Source organism: Galdieria sulphuraria (genome assembly GCF_000341285.1).
Source record: "Galdieria sulphuraria unplaced genomic scaffold scaf_9, whole genome shotgun sequence".
In the NCBI taxonomy this organism is placed as follows: domain Eukaryota; phylum Rhodophyta; class Bangiophyceae; order Galdieriales; family Galdieriaceae; genus Galdieria; species Galdieria sulphuraria.
Window position 1 is genome coordinate 124,204 of NW_005178466.1, and position 21,020 is coordinate 145,223.

General features: G+C 39.7%; 9 protein-coding genes and 1 non-coding gene across 11 annotated transcripts; 6 read left to right on the forward strand and 4 right to left on the reverse strand.

Moving 5' to 3' along the window:
• Nucleotides 1-466: 466 nt before the first annotated feature.
• Nucleotides 467-554, reverse strand: Gasu_nc0014. Its single transcript has one exon. It is a non-coding gene; the product is annotated as a tRNA-Met (tRNA).
• A 298-nt stretch (nucleotides 555-852) lies between these two features.
• Gasu_15010 (peptidylprolyl isomerase-like protein) lies at nucleotides 853-2,107 on the reverse strand. Its single transcript, XM_005707724.1, has 2 exons — nucleotides 1,624-2,107; nucleotides 853-1,564 (listed from the first exon to the last, which is right to left on the reverse strand). The coding sequence occupies exons 1-2, from the start codon at nucleotides 2,084-2,086 to the stop codon at nucleotides 1,308-1,310; spliced, it is 720 nt and encodes a 239-aa protein (XP_005707781.1). The 5' UTR covers nucleotides 2,087-2,107; the 3' UTR covers nucleotides 853-1,307.
• Nucleotides 2,108-3,117: 1,010 nt separating this feature from the next.
• Nucleotides 3,118-5,048, forward strand: Gasu_15020 (uncharacterized protein). Its single transcript, XM_005707725.1, has one exon. The coding sequence runs from the start codon at nucleotides 3,269-3,271 to the stop codon at nucleotides 4,346-4,348; it is 1,080 nt and encodes a 359-aa protein (XP_005707782.1). The 5' UTR covers nucleotides 3,118-3,268; the 3' UTR covers nucleotides 4,349-5,048.
• A 1,719-nt stretch (nucleotides 5,049-6,767) lies between these two features.
• Nucleotides 6,768-9,448, forward strand: Gasu_15030 (ABC transporter, ATP-binding protein). Its single transcript, XM_005707726.1, has 7 exons — nucleotides 6,768-6,986; nucleotides 7,035-7,944; nucleotides 7,993-8,016; nucleotides 8,076-8,645; nucleotides 8,699-9,026; nucleotides 9,079-9,086; nucleotides 9,150-9,448. Exons 1-7 carry the CDS (start codon nucleotides 6,862-6,864, stop codon nucleotides 9,366-9,368), a joined length of 2,184 nt encoding a protein of 727 aa, XP_005707783.1. The 5' UTR covers nucleotides 6,768-6,861; the 3' UTR covers nucleotides 9,369-9,448.
• A 9-nt stretch (nucleotides 9,449-9,457) lies between these two features.
• Gasu_15040 (uncharacterized protein) lies at nucleotides 9,458-10,851 on the forward strand. Its single transcript, XM_005707727.1, has one exon. The coding sequence runs from the start codon at nucleotides 9,465-9,467 to the stop codon at nucleotides 10,821-10,823; it is 1,359 nt and encodes a 452-aa protein (XP_005707784.1). The 5' UTR covers nucleotides 9,458-9,464; the 3' UTR covers nucleotides 10,824-10,851.
• A 36-nt stretch (nucleotides 10,852-10,887) lies between these two features.
• On the forward strand, nucleotides 10,888-12,696 carry Gasu_15050 ([ribulose-bisphosphate carboxylase]-lysine N-methyltransferase). The gene has a single exon (XM_005707728.1). The coding sequence runs from the start codon at nucleotides 10,926-10,928 to the stop codon at nucleotides 12,564-12,566; it is 1,641 nt and encodes a 546-aa protein (XP_005707785.1). The 5' UTR covers nucleotides 10,888-10,925; the 3' UTR covers nucleotides 12,567-12,696.
• Nucleotides 12,697-12,707: 11 nt separating this feature from the next.
• Nucleotides 12,708-14,948, forward strand: Gasu_15060 (arginine/serine-rich splicing factor, putative). The gene is made up of 3 exons (XM_005707729.1): nucleotides 12,708-12,847; nucleotides 12,901-13,316; nucleotides 13,367-14,948. Exons 1-3 carry the CDS (start codon nucleotides 12,724-12,726, stop codon nucleotides 14,276-14,278), a joined length of 1,452 nt encoding a protein of 483 aa, XP_005707786.1. The 5' UTR covers nucleotides 12,708-12,723; the 3' UTR covers nucleotides 14,279-14,948.
• Nucleotides 14,949-15,046: 98 nt separating this feature from the next.
• On the reverse strand, nucleotides 15,047-17,077 carry Gasu_15070 (uncharacterized protein). Its single transcript, XM_005707730.1, has one exon. The coding sequence runs from the start codon at nucleotides 17,062-17,064 to the stop codon at nucleotides 15,277-15,279; it is 1,788 nt and encodes a 595-aa protein (XP_005707787.1). The 5' UTR covers nucleotides 17,065-17,077; the 3' UTR covers nucleotides 15,047-15,276.
• A 1,540-nt stretch (nucleotides 17,078-18,617) lies between these two features.
• Nucleotides 18,618-20,181, forward strand: Gasu_15080 (RNA methyltransferase). Its single transcript, XM_005707731.1, has one exon. It carries the CDS (start codon nucleotides 18,636-18,638, stop codon nucleotides 20,031-20,033), a length of 1,398 nt encoding a protein of 465 aa, XP_005707788.1. The 5' UTR covers nucleotides 18,618-18,635; the 3' UTR covers nucleotides 20,034-20,181.
• Nucleotides 20,182-20,192: 11 nt separating this feature from the next.
• Nucleotides 20,193-21,020, reverse strand: Gasu_15090 (hypothetical protein; the record flags this gene model as incomplete). Of its 2 annotated transcripts, XM_005707732.1 has the most annotated exons (2): nucleotides 20,193-20,402; nucleotides 20,448-21,020. In XM_005707732.1, 2 exons carry the CDS (start codon nucleotides 20,557-20,559, stop codon nucleotides 20,245-20,247), a joined length of 270 nt encoding a protein of 89 aa, XP_005707789.1. In that variant the 3' UTR covers nucleotides 20,193-20,244. The 2 variants fall into 2 exon arrangements, with proteins under 2 accessions (XP_005707789.1, XP_005707790.1); XM_005707733.1 differs by having other exon boundaries at nucleotides 20,193-21,020.

Genomic DNA, 21,020 nt, shown 5'->3' on the forward strand with positions numbered 1-21,020 from the left:
CTCATATGAACTGGAATCTGCTTTGTAAGGAGTTAGAAGTTGCTCTCCTCCCAGTTAACAAGCACCAACTCGGCTAAGACGGGTTGTCTGTCGACTTGAAAATTCTCCTATCAGAACCAACGCTGAGATTAATGTTTTCACAGCGTGTTACTTTGGGTGAGCCAGCAAATCGTACATAGAAATCAGTTCCTTGAGAAATAGACTCTTGGTTAATAAACGAGTCAAGGTGACCCCAGAGAACCAATACAGAAAAAAACTAAACAACTGTCAACCGTCGACAGCTACGTTGGATTGCTCAATAGAACAGATACAAGAAAATTTCAACTTGACATTAATTTTTTCTGTATTTGAACAACTTCCTTTCAAATCCACAGTCTCTTCTGTTTAGTTCTCGAGACAAACCAAAAAGAGACGCAAGATCGTCACTCCTTGTCTTGGAATTTTCAGAGAGCCAAACAACAATGTTTGCCTTGGGTGAGGATCGAACTCACGACCTTAGGATTATGAGACCTACGCTTGCGGCTTTTCTATTCTACCGACTGAGCCACCAAGACAGTAAATATGTATAACAACAGAATCCAATAGACTAAGAATTCAGATGCTTTAATAAATTTTGAGGTTGTTTCGCCTTTTAGAGAATCCTCGGGATTTTGAGATACATTCTTTCTACAGAAAGAAGTTACAAGAATATAGCTTTCCAATCAAATCGACCTATGTCGAGAACTAGCTTGTATCATTTCCTGTGACAAAGAATAAATAGCAATTGTATCAAATAAGTATACTTTGAAGATGGAAGAACCATATTCTGTTTGCGAAAAGAAGCTAACCCAATAAAGTTACAATTAGAGCCATCTTGACCAATTCACAGCTCTGTGGGACTCATTAGAAAAATCGCTTTTTTAAACTAGAAAAGAAACCAATAGTTGAAATGGAACATGCTAAAGAACAGACTTCTTTGGAATAGCTATGCATGAACCACGTTTGAGTTCTTCGTTCTCCTTCAGAGACATGGCACTCCTCGATTTCACGTGTCAAGTTACGCTCATGATGTTTCGGGGATGTCGTATACAACAAAAGGTTAAGGACGAGCGGAAGCTAAGTAACATCATCACATAATAAGCGTTACGAAAAAAATTGACTCTCATCACATAATCTTGCATGAACTAAATACAACAGCTTAGTAACTACTGCATTCGGTCTTTCGCATGCAACAAGCATAAAAACTTTTAGCGTTTCTCTTTCATAAAAGATTTCCCTTTAAAAGAACCTTACACAGGAAGAATCGAACAATCTTAAAAAAGCTGAGTCTAAAAGGTATCTAATGAAATCCTTTCAAGTTTCGGTAGTTCTTCTTCAGTTGCTTCTTCTTTGCTGTTCTTTTCTTCAAGTTTTTTGAATGCAAAAGAGAATATTTTTCTCTGTTGTAGACGATATTCTCTGATAGCTGTTGAAAGCTTCTGTTCTTGGACCTTGGCAGCGTGCAAAGATGCAATAATTGAAGAGTCGCCTGGCAGTAACCCATATGCTCTTCTAAGATCATGTTTTGCTTGACTCAACAACTTTTCTTGAAAGAGCAAACAATTTAATCGACAAAGGTACACACCTGCAAAAGTAAAAACGTACCAGCTTTCTCAGGATCCCATAACTCTTTCTCTTCTTCTTTCTGCAATTCTCGTTCAACCAGTTGTAAGTATATTGAGCCTCTTCGATATAATGCCTTGATATTTGTAGGATCCAGTCGCAGAGTTTCGTCAAAGTCCCAAAGTGCATCTTCTAGCTTTCCCAGTTTCCACTTACACAAACCTCTATTCAAATGACAAGGAACCTTGAAGCGGTTGATAACTTCACGATCTTCATTAGAATATAGCAATTCCCACTCGTCACGGGGACTGAATACAAAGACAAAAGCTCTATCCAACTCAACAAGTGCTTCCTCCAGCTTTCCCTGCACTAGAAAACGAGTTCCTCGCTCTTTGTGTTTAGAAGCCAATTTGACTTTTTCAGAAGGAGTAGGGTTTTCTGGAAGCTTCTCTTCTTGCCGAGAAGGGTCACCGTATATTGTTTCCTCGAAGTTCTGCTTTTCCATATAGAAAGAAGCCAGTCGAAAGAAACCTGGTTCTCAAAGGGGGCAAACAATATATAAATAGACCAAAAATTTGTCTGTTATTCTTATGACAATAGTGTAGCTTTTGTGATCTATTCTAATAAATCAACCTCTCAAAGCAACTATGCTAATGTGCGATAACTGCAAATGAGTAGTTGGAAAGATCAAATGGAACGTATGCAATTGAGAAGTATCGGTTTACTTTTGGCCTTTCTATTGCTGTGAAATGTTTTGAGAAGTTTCTCCAACAGCGATGGATAGGAGACATCCAGGTTGACGTGGAAGAAATGGTTTTTGGTCCACATCAGCGTACAAGACTTTATAGTTCCTAACACTTTTGTTTCTGCTGTGTTTCTATCTTGCATAACAACGCAACTGATTCGAACAATTTGAACTGTTTAATGCAATATTTACTGGAACTGGTGTTCATGGATAGGTTTTTTGGGAAGAAGCATAGCATCTGAAACCGTTTTCACCTACCACTGTATTGGTAACAACGACTCGCCTTGAAGATTTTGATTCATGTTTGTAAAAGTACAGTATCAATATCAATCAATTATAACGCAGGAAATAAGATATTTGTTCTGACATCTTTGAGAATGGCATGATGTAGAAAATATCTCGAGATAAAGACACTTGACTTCAAATTCAATACTTCTGGCTTCTTATTCGAAATAGTAACTATATTAGTAATAACAATCAAGATCCTTGTACGCAATTCTGCCCAAGCCTTGTCATATTAAAAATGGATAAAACAGACTTTCCGAGAAAGGAAGCTTTAGAAAAACAATTGGAACTATTCTTTCTTTTCTACTTGAGAAAAGCAAGACTAATTCGTTCCTTGTTGTAGAGCCTATATTTTCTCATAGTAACTAGTTTCTTTTGGAGGCTTCGGATTGACTCCTGCACTATTTTCAAAATAGAAATGCACTAGATTTCCTGAATGGCAAAACTTTGCAACGTTCCTTCGTCACCTGCTATGTTGGGTATTTGAATATGGTTTTTACTGCTATTCATTATTTCAAATAATTCCACAACCTTCATATTTCCAGTTAAGTTTACATAGACGTACACAACTCAATAACTGAATTGGAAATCATTGCACAACTCAATTTTACAGCAATGATTTTGTTTGGGCCATTTCCTGTTGTCTTCTGAAATTGTATGGAACATCATCCCTACGACACTTTAGACTTGTGTTCTTTGTCTTCTACTTCTTCTTACTTCTATGAGAACATTCCTTGTGGTGGTCCGTATGGTGACGGCTGTGGTGAATTGTTTTCAAAGGCCTCAATACCTGGTCACGAACTGTTCTGTGATGCCATTCCAGTACCTTGTCCCTTTTCTGGTTGTGATCAACGTCCAGCGCGGAAGGAACTAGTCTCTCACGAGTTGAATTGCTCTTTTTTACCGGTGCCTTGTATTCATGAAGGCTGTGTAGAACGCCCAAGGAAGATTGATCTCAGCTCACATCTTGAAGCTTGTGAGGCTTGTGATACTAGAAATGAAGACGGACACTGTGCGCATATTGACCAACTTGATGCGTTTTTGGCGGAAATACTAGGTGAGCATCCCCACACTTCGTTTTCGGAGTACTTCTCGGACGTTTCTAGTAATTACGGCAGCCAACGCGATTTCTGGGAGGACTGCCTTTCAAAAGACTGGCACTCGGAGGAGAAAGTACGGTATGCACAGTGTGAAAATGTGCAGTCGATTGATATTAAAAAGAACCTTGATACGGGGCCGAGCGCGGTAGAGACTTTGGCTGATATGGGGACTGAGTCTTCGTCTTGGAACACTTCGAACTGTAGTGCTTATTCTTTGAACCAAATTGTTGACAACACTGAAACGAGTACCGAAAGTAAACTTCGACCTATCGAGAAGGATAGATATGTTGTTGTAGGACAACCTCCAGTATTTTCTCCACCTCCTTGTGCGTCGAAGGATGAGGTTAGGTTGCTTCGACAAAAACATTTGGAGTCGCTGAAAAATCTTACTCCAGAAGAACGGTTAGAGAGAAGAAAGATGCGAAACAGACAAAATGCTGTGTTATCGAGGAAAAAGAGATATGAAAGGCTTGAACACCTTAAGAGACGAAGACAAGAAGTGAAAGAGCGTTTACAACAACTAGCTTCCTATATGACAGACTTAAGAAAATATGCTCTCGAACTTCATGAAAGGCGTGATAAATGTATCTTCCTATTGTATTCAATACGTCAACTGACAGCGGATCTACGCCGTTAGGTAGTTTGGTGAAAAGTTTCTTTATATGAATGTAATCTTTTAAAACACTAATGTCTTGCTTTGTACATGTACCACGTACATAAAGTCTAATTTTTTTTATTTGACTAAAAATTTTGGACAGTTTTGCGGCTACCTAGCTTTTTTCATTTTCTTTTTTCCGTTCCTTGAATGAATATAACTAAAAGTTTCAAGGATGTTCGTAGATGTTTTCAGGATTCAACGCCACAACATTCTTTGACAGCGATAAAAAAGAGGCAAAGACCTCCTTTAAGTAAACAATTATTTCCGGATTTCATTTTGCTTTCAAAGAGTTTCCTATCCTAACGAGTCTATTCGGTCGAGTTCTCCAGAACATGTTTTAAGGGTGGAAACAACTAGAGCCATGAGATCTGATAAAAATGAATCACTTTCATGAATGTTTATCAGCAGCTAGTGACTAGCGTAGAATCGTATCATGAAAGCCTAAGTCGACGTGTCGGCAAGAATATTCTTTTACATTACAGTCTAATGTCAGTAGCTTCGTAATAATTCTACATCAGCAGTTGTTGCAGTTGGACCTTGTAAAACGTCATATTAGAAGATTATCATTCGAATACTCGTTCGAATGCTGTTGTAATAACTATTCTTTCGTTGATGATAGCAATCTGCTTGTTCCTTATACTGTTTCATATTCAAGATGCCTTATATAAAAATTCAAATACTCAAGAAAATAGTATTTTCAAACAACTACATGAATAACTTTTCCTCGTGTAATAAAGAACACTGCCTACAACAGAAACTTTCGCAGGCTGTAATATTATAAGAATATCGAGCAGTTGAGAATTGAAGTATATTCTCATTCACTTTTAACGATGAGGTTTTCAAACGCGCAGCTACGGAACGAGAGCACAAGATTTCGAAGAGGTCTTTGATATGGTTGCTCTTCTTTCCGCACTGCAAAAACAAGACTGTGATTCGTCCAACATATGTGGTTGACTATTCCGTTCATAGTTTGAAATGTCGCCCGGTCAACTGGTGTTTTTATAACTCGTCAAGAAAGCTTGTGAAAGTTCAGCACTATTGAGTACCAATTTTGTACTTGTTCCAACTGATCGCGTCCAAGACTTTGAAAAAATTTCAAGAAGCAGAAAGAAACTCTAAGAAAGCTGTTATAACTAGTACCAAGAAGGAACATGTTTTACATAATTTCTTATGAAGTGTCTTTGGCGAACGACTTCATTCCTACTTGTAGGTCTCCTTCAATTAGATTGTTAAGAATTGACATTGCCCTACGGTTGTCTTCTCGGATCGATACAGTTTAAAGTCGTAAAACCAGAGTGATTTTAAGGACTTCAGAGGTTAGAAACTCACATCTGCAAGATAGCACTTCAAGTATTTAGTAGTTACAGAAATGTAGTTAGAGAGCCTGAGTTTTAATATTTGCTGACCTCGGCATCTTGGAACTTCAAAGACTCGATAGCATGGTCTGTTGGATTGGGAAGAACTATTCGTATAACACTGTTCTCTGAGTTGCAATATGGGCTGTGGATTATGTCGTTTCCAGAAGACAAAATTGTAAGAGAGAATAAGTAGCACTCGGTTGATCTGTTCCAACCCGGACAGAATGTTTTTTAAGCGACCATGCAAGTTCGAAGCTGTTCAAACAAGTGAGTTTTCTCAAACTATACCAGTTGTTTATCGAAAATGAAATGAAAACTACATGTTGACTGAGCGCTGAAACTCGAATCTGGAAAACATTGTTGTCTATGCGACGTGCTTGATATGGTGAAGGCTTATCTGAGTAGTCATCAGTAGTCTCCAGAACCACTTTTATAACCCTGGCAAAGAGAACTGTTTTACCGTGGACAATACTTTGAAGAGCAATCGCCTCACATCTCGGAAGGATATCTCAGAAAATGTAGTCAACTATACTAAAGTAATCTTATCTTTCTGTGGAAAGAAGTTCCGAAGTTGGTCTCTTCAAGTGTTATGTTATTCTAATTATGGTTTCAATCAGACTTGGAGACTATAATCGAATCTTTTTGGTCAGCTATTCTTTCATGTTCTGAACTCTGATACTGCAGAAGCACTAGCTGCAGGGTTGGTATAAAAAAAACGGCTGTTCAACACAAAGAAACGAGTCCATTGGAGGAAATAACCTCACTGTCACCAGGAAATGCAATGGAAAGGAATGCTATTTTGCAAGCAAGACATGCCTAAAGTAATGGATGATTCTTGTGACAGCAAAAGTTATAGTATATGGATATTTGCATCATATCTGGAAGGAAGGAACTTAATGGTTTACAGACAACTTTGATGAAAATCGAAAAAACAATACATGTATTATTCACCATTTCAAAGTGATAATAACTGACTGTTTTATTGCAAAAGCCATACAAGATGCAACGGATTTTTTCAATATTAATGCTTTTGATGCTGTTGATTCTTGTTTGATTGATTGATTGGTCGATGAAAGTGAAAAAAAAAATTTGTTACCCACAAAACTTTTCCTCTCAGAATCGCAAGAATTAGCGATGAGCTCCAGTATACTGCGGTCGAAACTACAAATATGTGTTCCAAAAGCGGACGAAGTGGTAGTTCGATATCTGTCCGAGGTGTTTGAAGAACCCTCCTTCGAACTTATAGAACTGATAAACGCGTGAGAAAGCCTGTATGTGATTCTAATATGAAGTAACCTGGTTTCTAGGTTAACTCCTATTTTTACCGAATTTGGTGCCAACTCTCCTAAGGAACAGATTACAGAACTTTATACAGATCTGCATCCCGATCTTCTGGAAGCCGATGAAGAGGAAGAAGAAACTCTAGCAAGACTAAGCCGCCCTGTGCGCCTTGCAGACAAATTTGGAGAAAGACAAGCCGATCAAAACTCAAAGAGACTTGAGAACCTAGTCGGAGTAACTCAAACAAAAGGCTCTATGGGTGGAAATGCCAACGAAACACTCGATCGTTCTAAGGAAGCTGCTTTGGCTAGAGATATGGCAAGGGAACGTAAAGCAAAGCGAAGTGGGAAACCCTACCAAAGTTCTTTCGCCGAATCCGCAACAGTCTCGCTTTCGTCAAGCACAAAACAAACTCAGGAAGGTGTTCGAGATATTAAGATAGATGGTCTTGACTTATCTTTCGGGGGTTTAGAATTGCTGAGCAACGTGAACTTGATTTTGACTTACGGACGTAGATATGGTATAGTTGGTAGAAATGGTGTGGGTAAGAGCACACTTATGAAGGCCATCGCTCATAGAGACCTTCCAATTCCATCCGATATGTCAGTTCTGTATGTAGAACAAGAAGTTGTGGGTGATGAACGTACTCCTTTACAATATGTGTTGGAGAGTGACGAGGAAAGAAGACAACTGACTGAGAAAATACTCAGTTATCAAAACTCATCTGAGGATAGTGTGGACTCGAAGGATATTTCGGCAACTTACGAAAGAATGTCTTTATTGCAAGCGGATAAAGCAGAGTCTAGAGCTAGTGCTATTCTTGCAGGACTTGGTTTTAATAATGAAATGCAACAACAGCCTTCGAAACAGTATTCAGGTGGATGGAGAATGAGAATTGCAATAGCACAAGCTTTGTTTTGTGAACCTGAATTATTGGTAAGATCAATGTTGGGGATATCACTTCTTTTCTAACTTCTATAAAAGCTTTTAGATGAACCTAGCAATCATGTAAGTTGTGGGTCTTGTACTCAAAAAATAGTTTTACTAATTTCGTAACTTATCAACAGCTCGATTTACACACAGTCTTATGGTTAGCCAATTACTTGCAACAGTGGCCACATACTCTCTGTGTGGTTTCGCACGATAGAGACTTTTTAAATCACATTTGTACAGATGTAATTCATCTGAATGACAAGTCTCTCTGTTACTATTCCGGAAATTACGATGACTTTGAAAGAGCTCGAAAGGAAAGGGTAAAAGACTTGGAAAGACAGGCAGCCAATCAAGAAATGAAGATGAAGCATATGCAGCAGTTTGTGGATCGTTTTCGGTACAATGCCAAACGTGCATCATTAGCACAGAGTCGTTTGAAGGCAATCGAAAAGATTCAGCAGAACCGAGTCTATGTACCTGAAGAGGAAGAACAACATGCTTTCTTCTTCCCGGATCCTGGTCCTCTTGTTGGTAGCCATGCAACTTTACAACTTAGCAACGTTTCATTCGGCTATGATTCGCCACCTTTGAAATCTTCTTTGAAGAAAATAGACTCTGAGGGTCGTTTGATTCTCGACCAAGTTGATTTCTGTGTAGCAACGGACTCAAGATATGCCATAGTTGGTCCAAATGGCGCGGGGAAGGTAAGTAAATGTTGTATCATTTATGCATGAATAATTTTATTTAACTTTTCTAGACCACTTTTTTAAAACTCATAACTGGAGAACATGTTCCTTTTTTGGGTGAGGTACGCAAGTCACCAAAGATGCGCTTGGGATACTTTTCACAGCACCATGTGGAGCACTTGGTTCTTGCTAGAACACCATTGGAGCACTTGATACATTGTTTTCCTGATGCTGACCATACACTTCTTCGTGGACATTTGAGCAACATGGGTATTAAGGGAGAAATGGCACTGCGACCAATTTTCACTCTTTCTGGTGGACAAAAGAGTCGCGTTGCTTTGGCTGTTATTACCTTCAAAAGGCCACATATTCTTGCACTGGATGAACCTACAAACCACTGTAAGTTATTGTTTTTTTGTTTACATTCTTAACTTAAATGTGGTGTTTTTAGTGGATATTGTAAGTTGTCGTTAGATTGATATAAAACTTTATAGTTCATTTGTTAACTTGTAATATGAATAGGAAACTATTGACAGCCTGGTGGAGGCGCTCAATTCCTTTCAAGGAGGAATTGTTCTAGTAAGCCACGATGCAAGACTAATATCTCAAGTTTGTGACGACATATTTGTATGCAAAAATGGCAAACTGACGCATTTTGATGGCTCTTTTGAGGAGTATCGTGAAAGAGTTTTGAAGAAACTTCCTCCTGCGCAATATATAGGGAAAAGTTCTCACGTTTAGAGTTTGTTCAATAGCGATATAGGCATGTTATTTTGTTACTGAAATAAAGTACTGAGGCCCAAACCATTTTCACAGAATTATCTATTATTTGGTTTAATGGAAGGAGGAGACATGGACAACTTTTTTGACAGCCTTGAAAGCCTTCAGGGACAGGAGGAAGTATGTAACGGAGAAGCTTTGACCAGTTCTGAGTTTTGTTTCTATGGGAACTTTCGTGAGGATAGTTTTGCAGATTTGGAACTGAAACACTATGCCGAAGAGGAGTGTCTCTGGCAACCGAAGGTTGCACCTCATGGAGCGTTTTCCTATACTTCAGGTTACAATAAAACACCGGAGAGAGACAAAGAGCTTCTAATAGACCAGAATAACAGCTTCGTAAATACGCCTGTTACAGACTCTGTTCCTGAAACGACTTGTGTGAAAGAGAGTCTCTCATGGTCTTCTGTAGGCTCGTCGACTAACCTTGACGATGAAGCTGAAGCTTGCAAGAATTTGCAGTCAAATGGAAGTTGCTGTAAACGTGAACGTGAACAACAGCTGTTTCCACTTATAGAAAAACTACAGTTTCAAGTCGACCTGTTAAAAAGTGAAAACCACGACTTACGAAAACATATGGGTCGTATTTCCCAAGAGAATGAAATCCTTCGGTCACAGCTACAACATTTACAAGAAAATAAGACTTTAGTGTTCAAATCTGCGAAAACTGGTAACAAAAGGCAGAGACCAGAAGAAGCCGTTGCAGTCGATAGTGAAACTATTTCTGCAAAGTGTAACCCGTCTACAACGAAAGCAGAACGACGAAAACGAACTTTGAAGTCCAAGACTCTCTTTTGCTTCAGTATAATTTTAGGTTTTTTCATACTCCCGTACTTTTTCCGCAGGCAGTCCTATTTGGATAAGAATTATGTTGGTATTGTGTGGAAAAATGGAAGCAAACCGGTGACAGCCATAGCGAAATATATTCCTTATATGGAAGAGAGAAGTCCAAGTGAGTTGGTTGGTACTTCTCAAACGAAACAAGTTGTAAGGGGTGAAACTCATTTTGACAGTTTTTTCCCAGCTGTGAGGAAGAGCTATGATCCTTCTACTGAACATTGGATAAGAAGAGCAGTAGAGGCTGCAATGCAATTGGCTGATCCATCCCCCGAAGATGTACACAACTTGGTAACACATCAGAAAGCAGAAGATTTTCTACGCTCCTATGCCTCTTGGATTACCCACAGAAGGGGCAGTCCAACCATGTTGGTAATTACCAGAGATTTGGTCTCAGTGCTACCTGAAAACGTGATAGAAAACTCATCTTGTCCGGACCCGTCCAAGGGGAATTGTGACTATACTGTTTCACTGTTAATGCCAGTGCGTTCTTTTAACGAAAGTTTGAGTGATTGTATTTACACGTCATTGGAATGCCAACTTACTCAAGGAAAGAGTAATAAAACACTGTGTAAATGTTAAATTTTTGTATAAACTTACGGATTTTGCCATTGTTTTCGTTCTATTGGACATGACCAACTTTCCCAAACTTCATTCTCAGATTATGAATTTTGGATCCTAAGCATGAATTTCGTAGCGTTTTATAATAAAGTTACTCTGGTGGACTGCCGTTGTAGAAACTCCACGTACACTGCAAATAATGTACAGCGAACTTCACTTTATGGTATACCTCGAGGATATAGAGTGTCGAAAACGATGCGGCCTCAGTTCTTCTATGTTTTGAGGAAGAAGATACGAAGTTCTACGTGGTGGAGGATTAAAGCCACTTTTCTAGAGAAGACGGAGGAATTGGAAAACTGGTTGTTTGATAATGGAGTTCCGAGTATCAAAGGAAAGCCAGTATTAAGTCCTCACAACTGTCGAACTTTTCGTGCAAAGATTCCTCTGAAGTTGGGTGAAGAAGTTCTTGCTATTCCGGAAAGGTTTTGGCTCACCAAGCAGTTGTCAGAGAAACTTTTGGGCTTTCACGTTTCGGATTTGAGCGATGAGGAAGCAATTGCTGCTTTGCTGTTAGTGGAAACTGCTAGAAAAGAAACTTCCTTTTGGAAACCTTGGATAGAGACTCTTCCTAGTTCGGATGAACTGCACCACTTTCTTGTGTGGTCGACAGCTGAGACACAATACTTGGAGTCTAGTTCAACTTTTGAAGATATTCTTTCTCTTCGAGAAACTGCGTCGCTTGTTTTTGAAGAGTTAAATACGGAACTATTCCCAAAGTTTTTGTATCCTCAGTACGACGTTAAGTATTTTACTCTGCCATATTTTACGTGGGCTTTGAGTATTGTGCAATCCTTTGGATTGTATGATATTATGGATTCTTGTCCCCTCGTTATAGTGCCTGGTCTTGAGTGGTTGACTTACAAATACAGTTTGATTACGGAGGAGAGCTTTTTCCGTCAGTATTTCCATATTAGCAATGTCAGTTTAATACGGGTTGGGCCTTTTTTTACGCAGGAGCGTCGCTTAAAGATTACGGCTTCGGAAGACTTGAAAGTTGGTGAACCGGTTTCTCTTGTATATGAAGGAAATGTTAGTCTTATAGATACCTTTTGTCGATGGGGTTGGAAGTTGGATTTGGGAGCTTTGGATGAGGAGCAGTTGTTAAAGATGGGGTCTTATGAAATATCTTTTGCAGTTACTACAACAGATCAATTTTTTGATGACAAAGAGGACATTTTAGATGCTCAAAGACTAGAGTTACTTCAAACTTTTGAGTTAAGATATGATATGAGCAAAGAATTGTTGCAGCGAATTTTGCCATTTCTGCGTTTGATTTGTTTGAAAGACAAAGATTCATTTATTTTAGAATCTGTTTTTCGTTCCGAAGTTTGGTCACATCTTCAGCTACCATTTAGTTACAATAATGAGAAAGCAGTCTGCGAGTTAGTTATCCAGACTTGTGAAGAGTCCTTAGAAAGGTGGCATCCAGTTTCCTTGGAAATTATTGAAAGAGGTATGAAAGACTCTCCTGAAATCCGAAAGAAAATGGTTTCGATAATAAAATGGATGGAAGAAGCTGTTTTGAAAAGAACAATAGAATACTTCGAACGTTACCTTGCTGGTTTGGAACAGATTGAATACTATCAGGAGCGTCGCTTGCGTCAACTTGACCTTTTGAGGCCTTTGGATAGTTCTGAAAGAGTGGGGCAGCCACCATCCGAAGGAAATGCCGCAGAGAGACCTTTTGATCAATATTACCTCTAGCCCTTTCATTGTGTCTTGTCAGTATTAAGCGTTGAAAATGGTTGTTGGATACTATACTTTAGAAGTTATTCAGTCTTTAGAAAAGTCCTCAATAAGTGGCTCGTTGTACAATAAATGCTAAAAAGGCTCATGACAAAAATTCAAATTTTGGTTAAACATGTCGGAGGTTTCTTGGGAGGCAGGTAGGTCCCCTGTCCAACCCGGTAAGGACCACAAGTCAAGTAGTTCAGAGCAGGATGAGATTTTAAGGAGAGATGAAGTGAATTCCTCGAACAAAATTCGTAAGAAAGTTATCTTGAACCAACCTTGCTTTTGTTGAACCTTCTTGGCAAAGTTTCCAACCCTTCTTCCGAGGCCGAAGAGGATGGCACTAGACACAGACAGCTTTATGTAGGAAATATACCTCCTGACGCTACGGTGCCCCAGATACAGAAGCTTTTTGAAGAGTTCCAACCTATTGCTAGAGTAGACTTGAAGTCAGGTTTTGCTTTTGTCTTCTTGGAGGATGGGGAACAAGCTGAACGTGCAATCAGACTACTTAATGGTACAAAGAATGAAGAACTGTTTGGTTTTCGTACTTTGAAGGTCGAATATGCCAAAGATGCCTCTCTTGTAAAGCAGAGAGAGGAAGAAAGGAAGCGTCGTGCAGAGCGAAATCCTACCGAGAGCTTGTTTGTGACGAACTTTCCTTCGTACTTTCGTGAGAGAGACTTGGAGCGTATTTTTGATCAGTTCGGAAAGGTCGTTAATGTACGTGAGTGTCTTGCACCAAGGTTTTCCTTTGACTACCCTCACTCTAGGTGGAAATTATTCGAAGCTATGCTTTTGTTACCTTTGCCTCCATAAAGGATGCTTCTTTTGCATATGAAAAAATGCATCATTTTACCCTAGATGACGGAAGGGAGTTACATGTGGAATATGTTACTGCAAACCGTGTGGGAAGACGATTGCCTCGTGAACGAGAGTCACGTTTTGGTTACAGACGACGTTCACCCCGTCGACATCCTTCCACGTCTCCCCCGAGAAGAAGGGCACCTCGTTCAAGATCAGGGTCTCTGGATCGTGAAGACAAGAGAAGGAGGCTTGCTGACTATCGTGTGGGCTCGGAACGAAAATATTATTCCCGAAGGACTGGCGCACGGATTTTATCTCCTCAGCGAGAGAGAAGCCCGTCACGTTTTGTTAGTGAGTATTCCAGAATGACTCGTAGTCCTCCAGTTGGACGTGATTTGCGTAGGGAATATCGTGGCGATGAAAAGGATAGGACGATGAGAAGACGTGAAATAGGTGGAAGTAACAGAAACTTTTCGCAGGAAGGAGGATCACCGCAATATTCTCACAGACGTGAGTCGCCAACCCCGCCAAGGGATAGGGAAAACTCTCCTATAACTCGAAGAGCTGCTGAACGAAGAGAGTTGCCACAAAGAAGAATTCATTCTCCTGTAGATTCCGATTATTCTCGACATAGAGATAAAAGTGGTCTCCCAGAAGCTTCAAGAAGGGAAGGCTATCGTGAAGTTGACAGAGAGCCTCATATCAACCACAACGGAGAAGGACAGGCACGGAGTAGTCCAGATCGTTACGATAACAGGAGGCATTCTTTCCGTCCAATGCGCTCGTATGAGGAGAGAGACTATCAACGTAGAGACCGTTCCTCGACAGAGAATCGTAACTCTGGAAGAAGAAGATCAGTTGAAGGACGAGCTCGTTGATTTCAGTTATTCGAAGGAAGTTCTTTATCATCATATTTTGTCGTTTTCTTGGATAAAGAAGGCTGGAGAAGAGTACTCAACAAGTATATAACTAGTTTAGAAAAGTTTTTCTGCTACAATGTTTCAAAACTATGACAACAAACCCAGCGAAAGATCTGTCCAAATAACACAACAACAACAACAACAACAACAAGAGATTACAGTCAACCTCAACGCTAGTTATTTCTTTTGCTTTTGTTGACAGTACCATTTAGCACTGACTCGCGAATGCGACGAAAAATGTTTCCATCAAGTTGTTCTGGGGGTTTCTGCTGACCACTCAGCCACGAGTACAAGTCGGGGACTTCACTGTGTATAAGCTTCTCGTACTCTTGGACTTCTAACTCGGACAGTTTTGGAAGGTTCTCTTCAGCCCAACTTCCAAGGATTAGATCAAGTTCAAGGAAACCGGTCTGTTTACTTCTATAAAGCAGTTTTCGTTTATTCACAGGTAAAGGAGTCACTAGGTTGTAAGAACTCAGGCATCTATGAGGCCCACCTATGACAGTGTAACTAACTAGAGACTGTAAATAGCGAACCAACATAGTCAACGTTTTGGTTCCGCTTTTGCAATTAATGGATCAAAAAATCGTATTATTCACATGAATTGACTCTTCAGATTAACTCGTGAAAACTCAATAGTTTTCAAGAGGCTAGAAAAAGAAAAGTCCTATTATTCCTCTCGTACTCGTCCTTAGACAGAATAAACTTGACTGGTGGCTGTTTACCTTTTGCGCTTGTAAGTTTACTCCAAGTTGTTCTTTTTGGCAGATAGAAGGTGCCTTTATCGTTTTTTTCCAAATCTTTAAAACTTTCTAAAAAAGATTTCCACGTTAGTTTTGAGGAATGATAACCATAATATCGAGAGAACAGTAACATTGTAGTTGCACTCTGTGACTCGTTAAAGGATATTCCCAAACACATTTTCTACCTAAATAGACAAAATATTCCTCATAGCCTTAGTCATCATCATTATCATTGATCACTCGGATTCTTCTTCTCACACAATTTTGAGAAGATAGTTGATCATTTGATCCTTCCACTAGATAATTAATATTGTCTATCTCTGTCCTAGAAACTCTCATCGAGGGTGAGGATTCCTCTGTTCTCAAACTCTCCAAATTTGATCTTCGAAGTGCTTTTCTATGCTTCTTTCTTGTGCGACTCGTTGATTCTGTCTCTTCTCTCCTCGTCATGTTTTCATAATATGAACATGTTGCTGAGTTCATTGGAAATAATGCATCTACCGCAACTACAATGTTTTGACGAAAAGTTTCGACAAAAGAATCAGATATATCTTTCGACAAACTTCTTAGACCCGAAAGAAATTCACCATGATCTTTGAAAACGATACTAAAACGTAGCTCTGCTTCTGGCAAAGTCAAGGCGTAAAAGAAAGCGATGAAAGTAGCAGAATAAAGCTGAGGCCTCAATTTACGAGAACACGCTATTTTCCATAATCTTTTCAATGCCATGTAACATAATCTGCATAATATGGAAAGTGATTTATGAATAGCCACATTCTTTGCCTCAGATACGAAATGGTTTGACAATATATTGTGAAATGGTAATAACAGAAGTTCGAACGTTTGTGAACGTATCAAAGGAGTCATTAAAAGGTCAGAAGGTCGATGGACTACTTTTTTGGCATGACTTTCCATATTCCGTACAGCGGACAATTCCTCATCGTTATTAGCTTGTTTCCGCCGTTTCCGTTTTGTCCTTTCCACACTCAGATTACCTCCCGAAACTTGCTCTAATACTTGATGCAATCCAATCAAAGTAGATAAAAGTTGTACGCATAAATCTAGGAATGGACGAGAATGTCCTTTCCTTGCTTTGAAGCTTTTGAAATAAGCGATAACGGGACTGTGCAGTTCTTCTTTCTCAAAGAATACCTCTATGAGCTGCTTTGCCTGAAATTTCCATTGTGGATACTTATTACATTCAAAGATTCGCTGTCTACTTGAGAAATTTTCAGGCATCAGTCCTTCGTTCCTCGATACAAGAACAAACAACATCCATAAATAATCGGCCAATGCTGTAAGAAATGCACGCTCCATTTCATAGTCTTCCCACTCTACGAATCGAGAAAACGTCCTGACTAAGAAATGAAGACAGCGCTCGTCCAAAAAATACGCCAAATGCTCAATCATAGAGCCCGACGAAAATGCTGCCGCGTAAACAATTCTAATGTAAGAAGAAACTATTGAAGGAAACCGATAGATTGGCAGCTTTTTCACGTATGGACAGTCATTGCTCAGTATACTAGTGTAACCATTTAGAAGCCATTTGTGGATAAAGGCTATACAAGAATCAAACAGTTCTTCTATGCATAATAACACTTCATTTGGCAGACCATATGGAGCTTCTTGGCAGATGGAAGAAAAACTCTCAACTAGACCATTATCACGGCTAACTTCAAGTCTATATGAGGCTGTTGCATGCTTCAAGACACCATCACATATTGACACAATATTTCTTTCCTTCTTTTCTTCCCAATGACCGTATTTTCGTTCTCCATCCTTATAAAATTTCAAAATGGGTATCATCGAATTGTGTTGCGAGCTCCATCTCATGATTCTTTCTGAACGCTTACTGTTATCCACTTTGGCAGAACTTGAAATATGAGGCTTGTTTTCATTGTTTTGAGAGCTTTCTCCACGATCTGCAACGTTGGCACTCATAAAAACTGGACCAAAGCATTGGATAACGAAATAGCAAGGTCCAGCAATTACTCCTATCATAAGACACAAGATAGTATTTGGTATATTGTCTCTCACACTTTCTGCACTTAAGAATACAAATACCGCGTCATATATCTTGAGTGAAACTAACCACGATACTGTCTCTTCTTTTATTGGGCTCCGACAGTGTTTTGTCGAATAGAAAGTTTTTGAGTCCTTTCCTTGACATGTCAGCCTTTCAATAAGCGATAGTATGACTCCTATAATAGATTTACTGACACCCGACCATCCTTCGAGTAGCACAAGGCTCAAGTTTTCAACAAGGATTTTGCCGACGAACCAAAGAAGATTCAGATTCTTTGGAAGGGCTTTAGATTCAGTGACCGTTTTTCCGGATACTGTGGTAAATACTGGTTCTATAAATGCTTTCTCTAGCGTTGTAAAATAGCTGGCTAATCGATCCTTCGACTGGTTTGTGTTGCCTAAACTTTGAGGGATTTCAACCAACCGAAGGAGAATCTGCAGCAGACAACTTTGGATTTCTAGTTCCTCAATTATAGTAGCATAGAAAAGAAGAGGAGTAACAACGGAAGTCACAATTTGCCAGTTCACAAAGCATTCACATAAAGTTTCAAGACCTTCGGTGTGACTGAGTATTGTGGACAGCTCTACGAGAGATTCTTTGAGTTCTCCTTCATAAATACAGTCTCTGATAGATTCTTTAGAGGAGCATTTCTGTAACCGACTCAAAAGCTGTTTTATGTGGTCAATGAGCAGAGCAACTGCCTCCACTAACTTGTTTTCGTTGAGGTTCAAATCAGTAGACATAAAATTTTTGGCGCCACTTCCTTTCGGTCTTCGGGGCATTCATAATAGAAGCCCAAGTTTCGTGGGAATAGCATAGCCGTTTAGTCGATAAAGAGAAGGTGCTGGATTTCTATCTTTCACTGTTTTCTTCGTTGTTGGTGTAAAGGTAGAAAATTCATTGTTTTATTTATTTAGGATTGTTCACTGAAATAAAAACTACTTAAAAGTGACACGACCTTATAATCGGTGTAAGCTGTTATGTGAGGACCACAAAAGCCATCGATAGATAGTTGATTTCTTATATAGCTACCACTTATGACAGCCTGAGCTATCTCCTTTTAAGCTGTAACCATATCCCTGCTACGCCACAATCTTTGGTCTCTAATTGCGACTATGTTGCTTCTCTACGACTCCCTGATAAGTTTCTCAACCGACATATAATCATTAATATTTAAGAACAATTGAAGAAAGTGTATTATTTGTTTGGAGCTTGAACTGTTCCTCACTAGCGGAAAACCATCTTATGAGGGTATTATCTGGTAACAAATAGGGGTCTTCAGTCAAAGCGAAACTTGTCTTATCGTCCCAATAATTCATTAACTTTGCAGATTGTACAGCGTTCTGCTAAATTTGCACGCCTTTCTGAGCAAGAAAGACAAAAGGATACTGTGGGGATACTTCACTAGATACCGTGGACAAATCTTCAGTGTAGTAATAAATTATCATTAGCAACAGCAAGCATAAATCTATAGTTGCTGCTGCCACTTCGGAACAGCTTGGCGACGTTACAGGAATACGAAGTTTTCTCACCTATTTAGATTGAAATGACTAGAGGAAGTAGTTTGACATTTATACCGATAGCCTTGACGTTGAACAGAGAACGTAGCGAGGACTTGAAAGGGCACAGGAGAAGACGAAGACCGTCTTCACTCTTCCTTTCTCCGATATTCAAAGGTGAAATTTGTCGTTCGTGTAGAGTTCTTCATGGAGCAAGAAGTAATCTACAAGAAACAGAGAAGCGGCAGGAGAACTGCAAAGTCACCAGTGTTTCGGATACTCTGGACTGCCAACACTTTTCTTTCTGTGACGGTTGTTTGTTGGCACAAAGCTTAACCACTCCCCCTTGTTCTAAGAAAATTGAAGAATACTTTTGGAAACAGAAAGTACGAGTGTTGTTTCACTCTGATACGCCAGTCCATGGTTGGCGCTCTGTTGCACGACTGGCTGTAAGACGAGATGACAAGGGTAGAACTAGAATAGGTTTGTTCAAGGAAGACTCCCACAGTGTGGTTGAGATTCCTCACTGCCGGGTGCATCATCCTCTGATAAACGGTGAAATGGAAACAGTGAAAAAGGCAATGAAGGAGACAGGTGTCAGTGGCTATGATGAAGATAGAGAAGAAGGGCAGTTGAGATATATTCAGATGTCAGTAGAACACCGTTCACAAACTTTGCAAGCAGCTTTTGTTTGGCATGCGCCTAGACTAAAGGAGGCAGGTCCGTTATGTAAGCGCTTCATGCGCAGTCTGGAAAGATCAAGTTCGAAGTTTCATTCGCTTTGGTTGAATTTTAACACTTCTCGTGGAAATAGAATTTTCAATTTTGATCAGTCAAGCTGGCTTTTGTACAGTGGTAAGCGCTATGCGTTAGAATCTATCGGTGGTGTCAACATATATTTTCCCCCTTATGTTTTTCGTCAGTCAAATATAGAAATGCTAAAAGAACTTGTTAAAGAAATCAGCAAATATATCGAACCAAGAACAAAGGTGCTTGAATTCTATGCAGGAGTCGGTGCCATTGGTATTCCAGTGGCATATTTATCCGGTGCGGAGCTTGTTGGAGCTTGTGAGCTAAATGGGCTTTCCAAAGAGGCTTACTTGAAGGCTACATGGGCTTTGACTCCTTCGCAAAGGCACAATGCTGAATTTTTTATAGGAACTGCAGCCGCTCATCGTGACAAGCTCAGATTCTCTGAAGTCATTATTGTCGACCCACCTCGGAGTGGAATGGATTATGCCTTGGCTGCACGTTTAAGTTCAGTTAGGGACAATGATATTATTAAACGAATCATTTACGTGAGCTGCAAGTTTGAAAGTCTCCAACGTGACCTAGAAATCATTCAGCGTAACGGTAAATGGACACTTCGAAAGGCAGAGGCATTTCTGTTCTTTCCAGGAACTGATCACTGGGAGCTATTATGCGTATTAGACCGTAAAGTCTAGCGAGTGGATATTTTTTGGAACTGTTTAGCCAAGGCTTAGAGACAGATCAATGCTGTTAGCTTTTAGAACATAGACCGAGAGTATCGACATAACATTTGGGAAACTTCGATATGCAAAGGAAGCAAGGAATGAATAATTCTTGTATGTCGTCATTTTGCCTCGTATCTTGAGTTTGGTCTTTACGAAAGATTCGTTGGCCATAAAAATGATGTTAGCCGGTATAGTAGGGAAGCGGATTCAGTAGTAGTCTAGTCAAACTCAACATTTCAATATTGCAAACCTTCCACACAAACAGTGCCAAATCAGTCACTGCAGAAAGAAACTCAATATTGACGTTCAGGTAATATATGGGAAAACTAAAATACAATACTGAACGGGAATCAGTCAACAAAGTTTCGTCAAGACACTGCTTACCTATGCCTTGACTTAAAAGTGCTTCCGATATCGAAGCGTCGATCTGTAAAGAGACACAAGCCCGTAGTTTCTGTTTCCCGAGCAAGATGTCGCCCATATGAAATTCCGACATATTGAAGATAAGATATCACGTCTTGACAACTTCTATTTTACCTCTACAATAGAATTCTTTACAAGAGCTTGATGGCGGCTGCAACAAGAAACGAAGACTCATCAAAGAAAGAATCTAAATTTTATTGGATTCTACGGCGACGGTGTTCAAGTTGGGAAGTCATGACAGCTGGAGTCGTTACTGCTTCAAAACAAGAGGACATTCAAAAAATGCTTGTTTGTTCTACTCACATCGGAACCAAAAACTGTGATGTTCTGATGAGTCCATACGTCTACGCAAGACGTGAAGACGGCGTCCATATTATAGATTTAGGTAAAACTTGGCAAAAGATCCAGCTCGCAGCAAGGGTTATTGTCGCTGTGGATAATCCAGAAGATGTAGTTGCAGTGTCTGCTCGACCATATGGTCAACGAGCAGTGTTAAAGTTCTCAAAGTACACCGGAGCCCGAGCCATGCAGGAC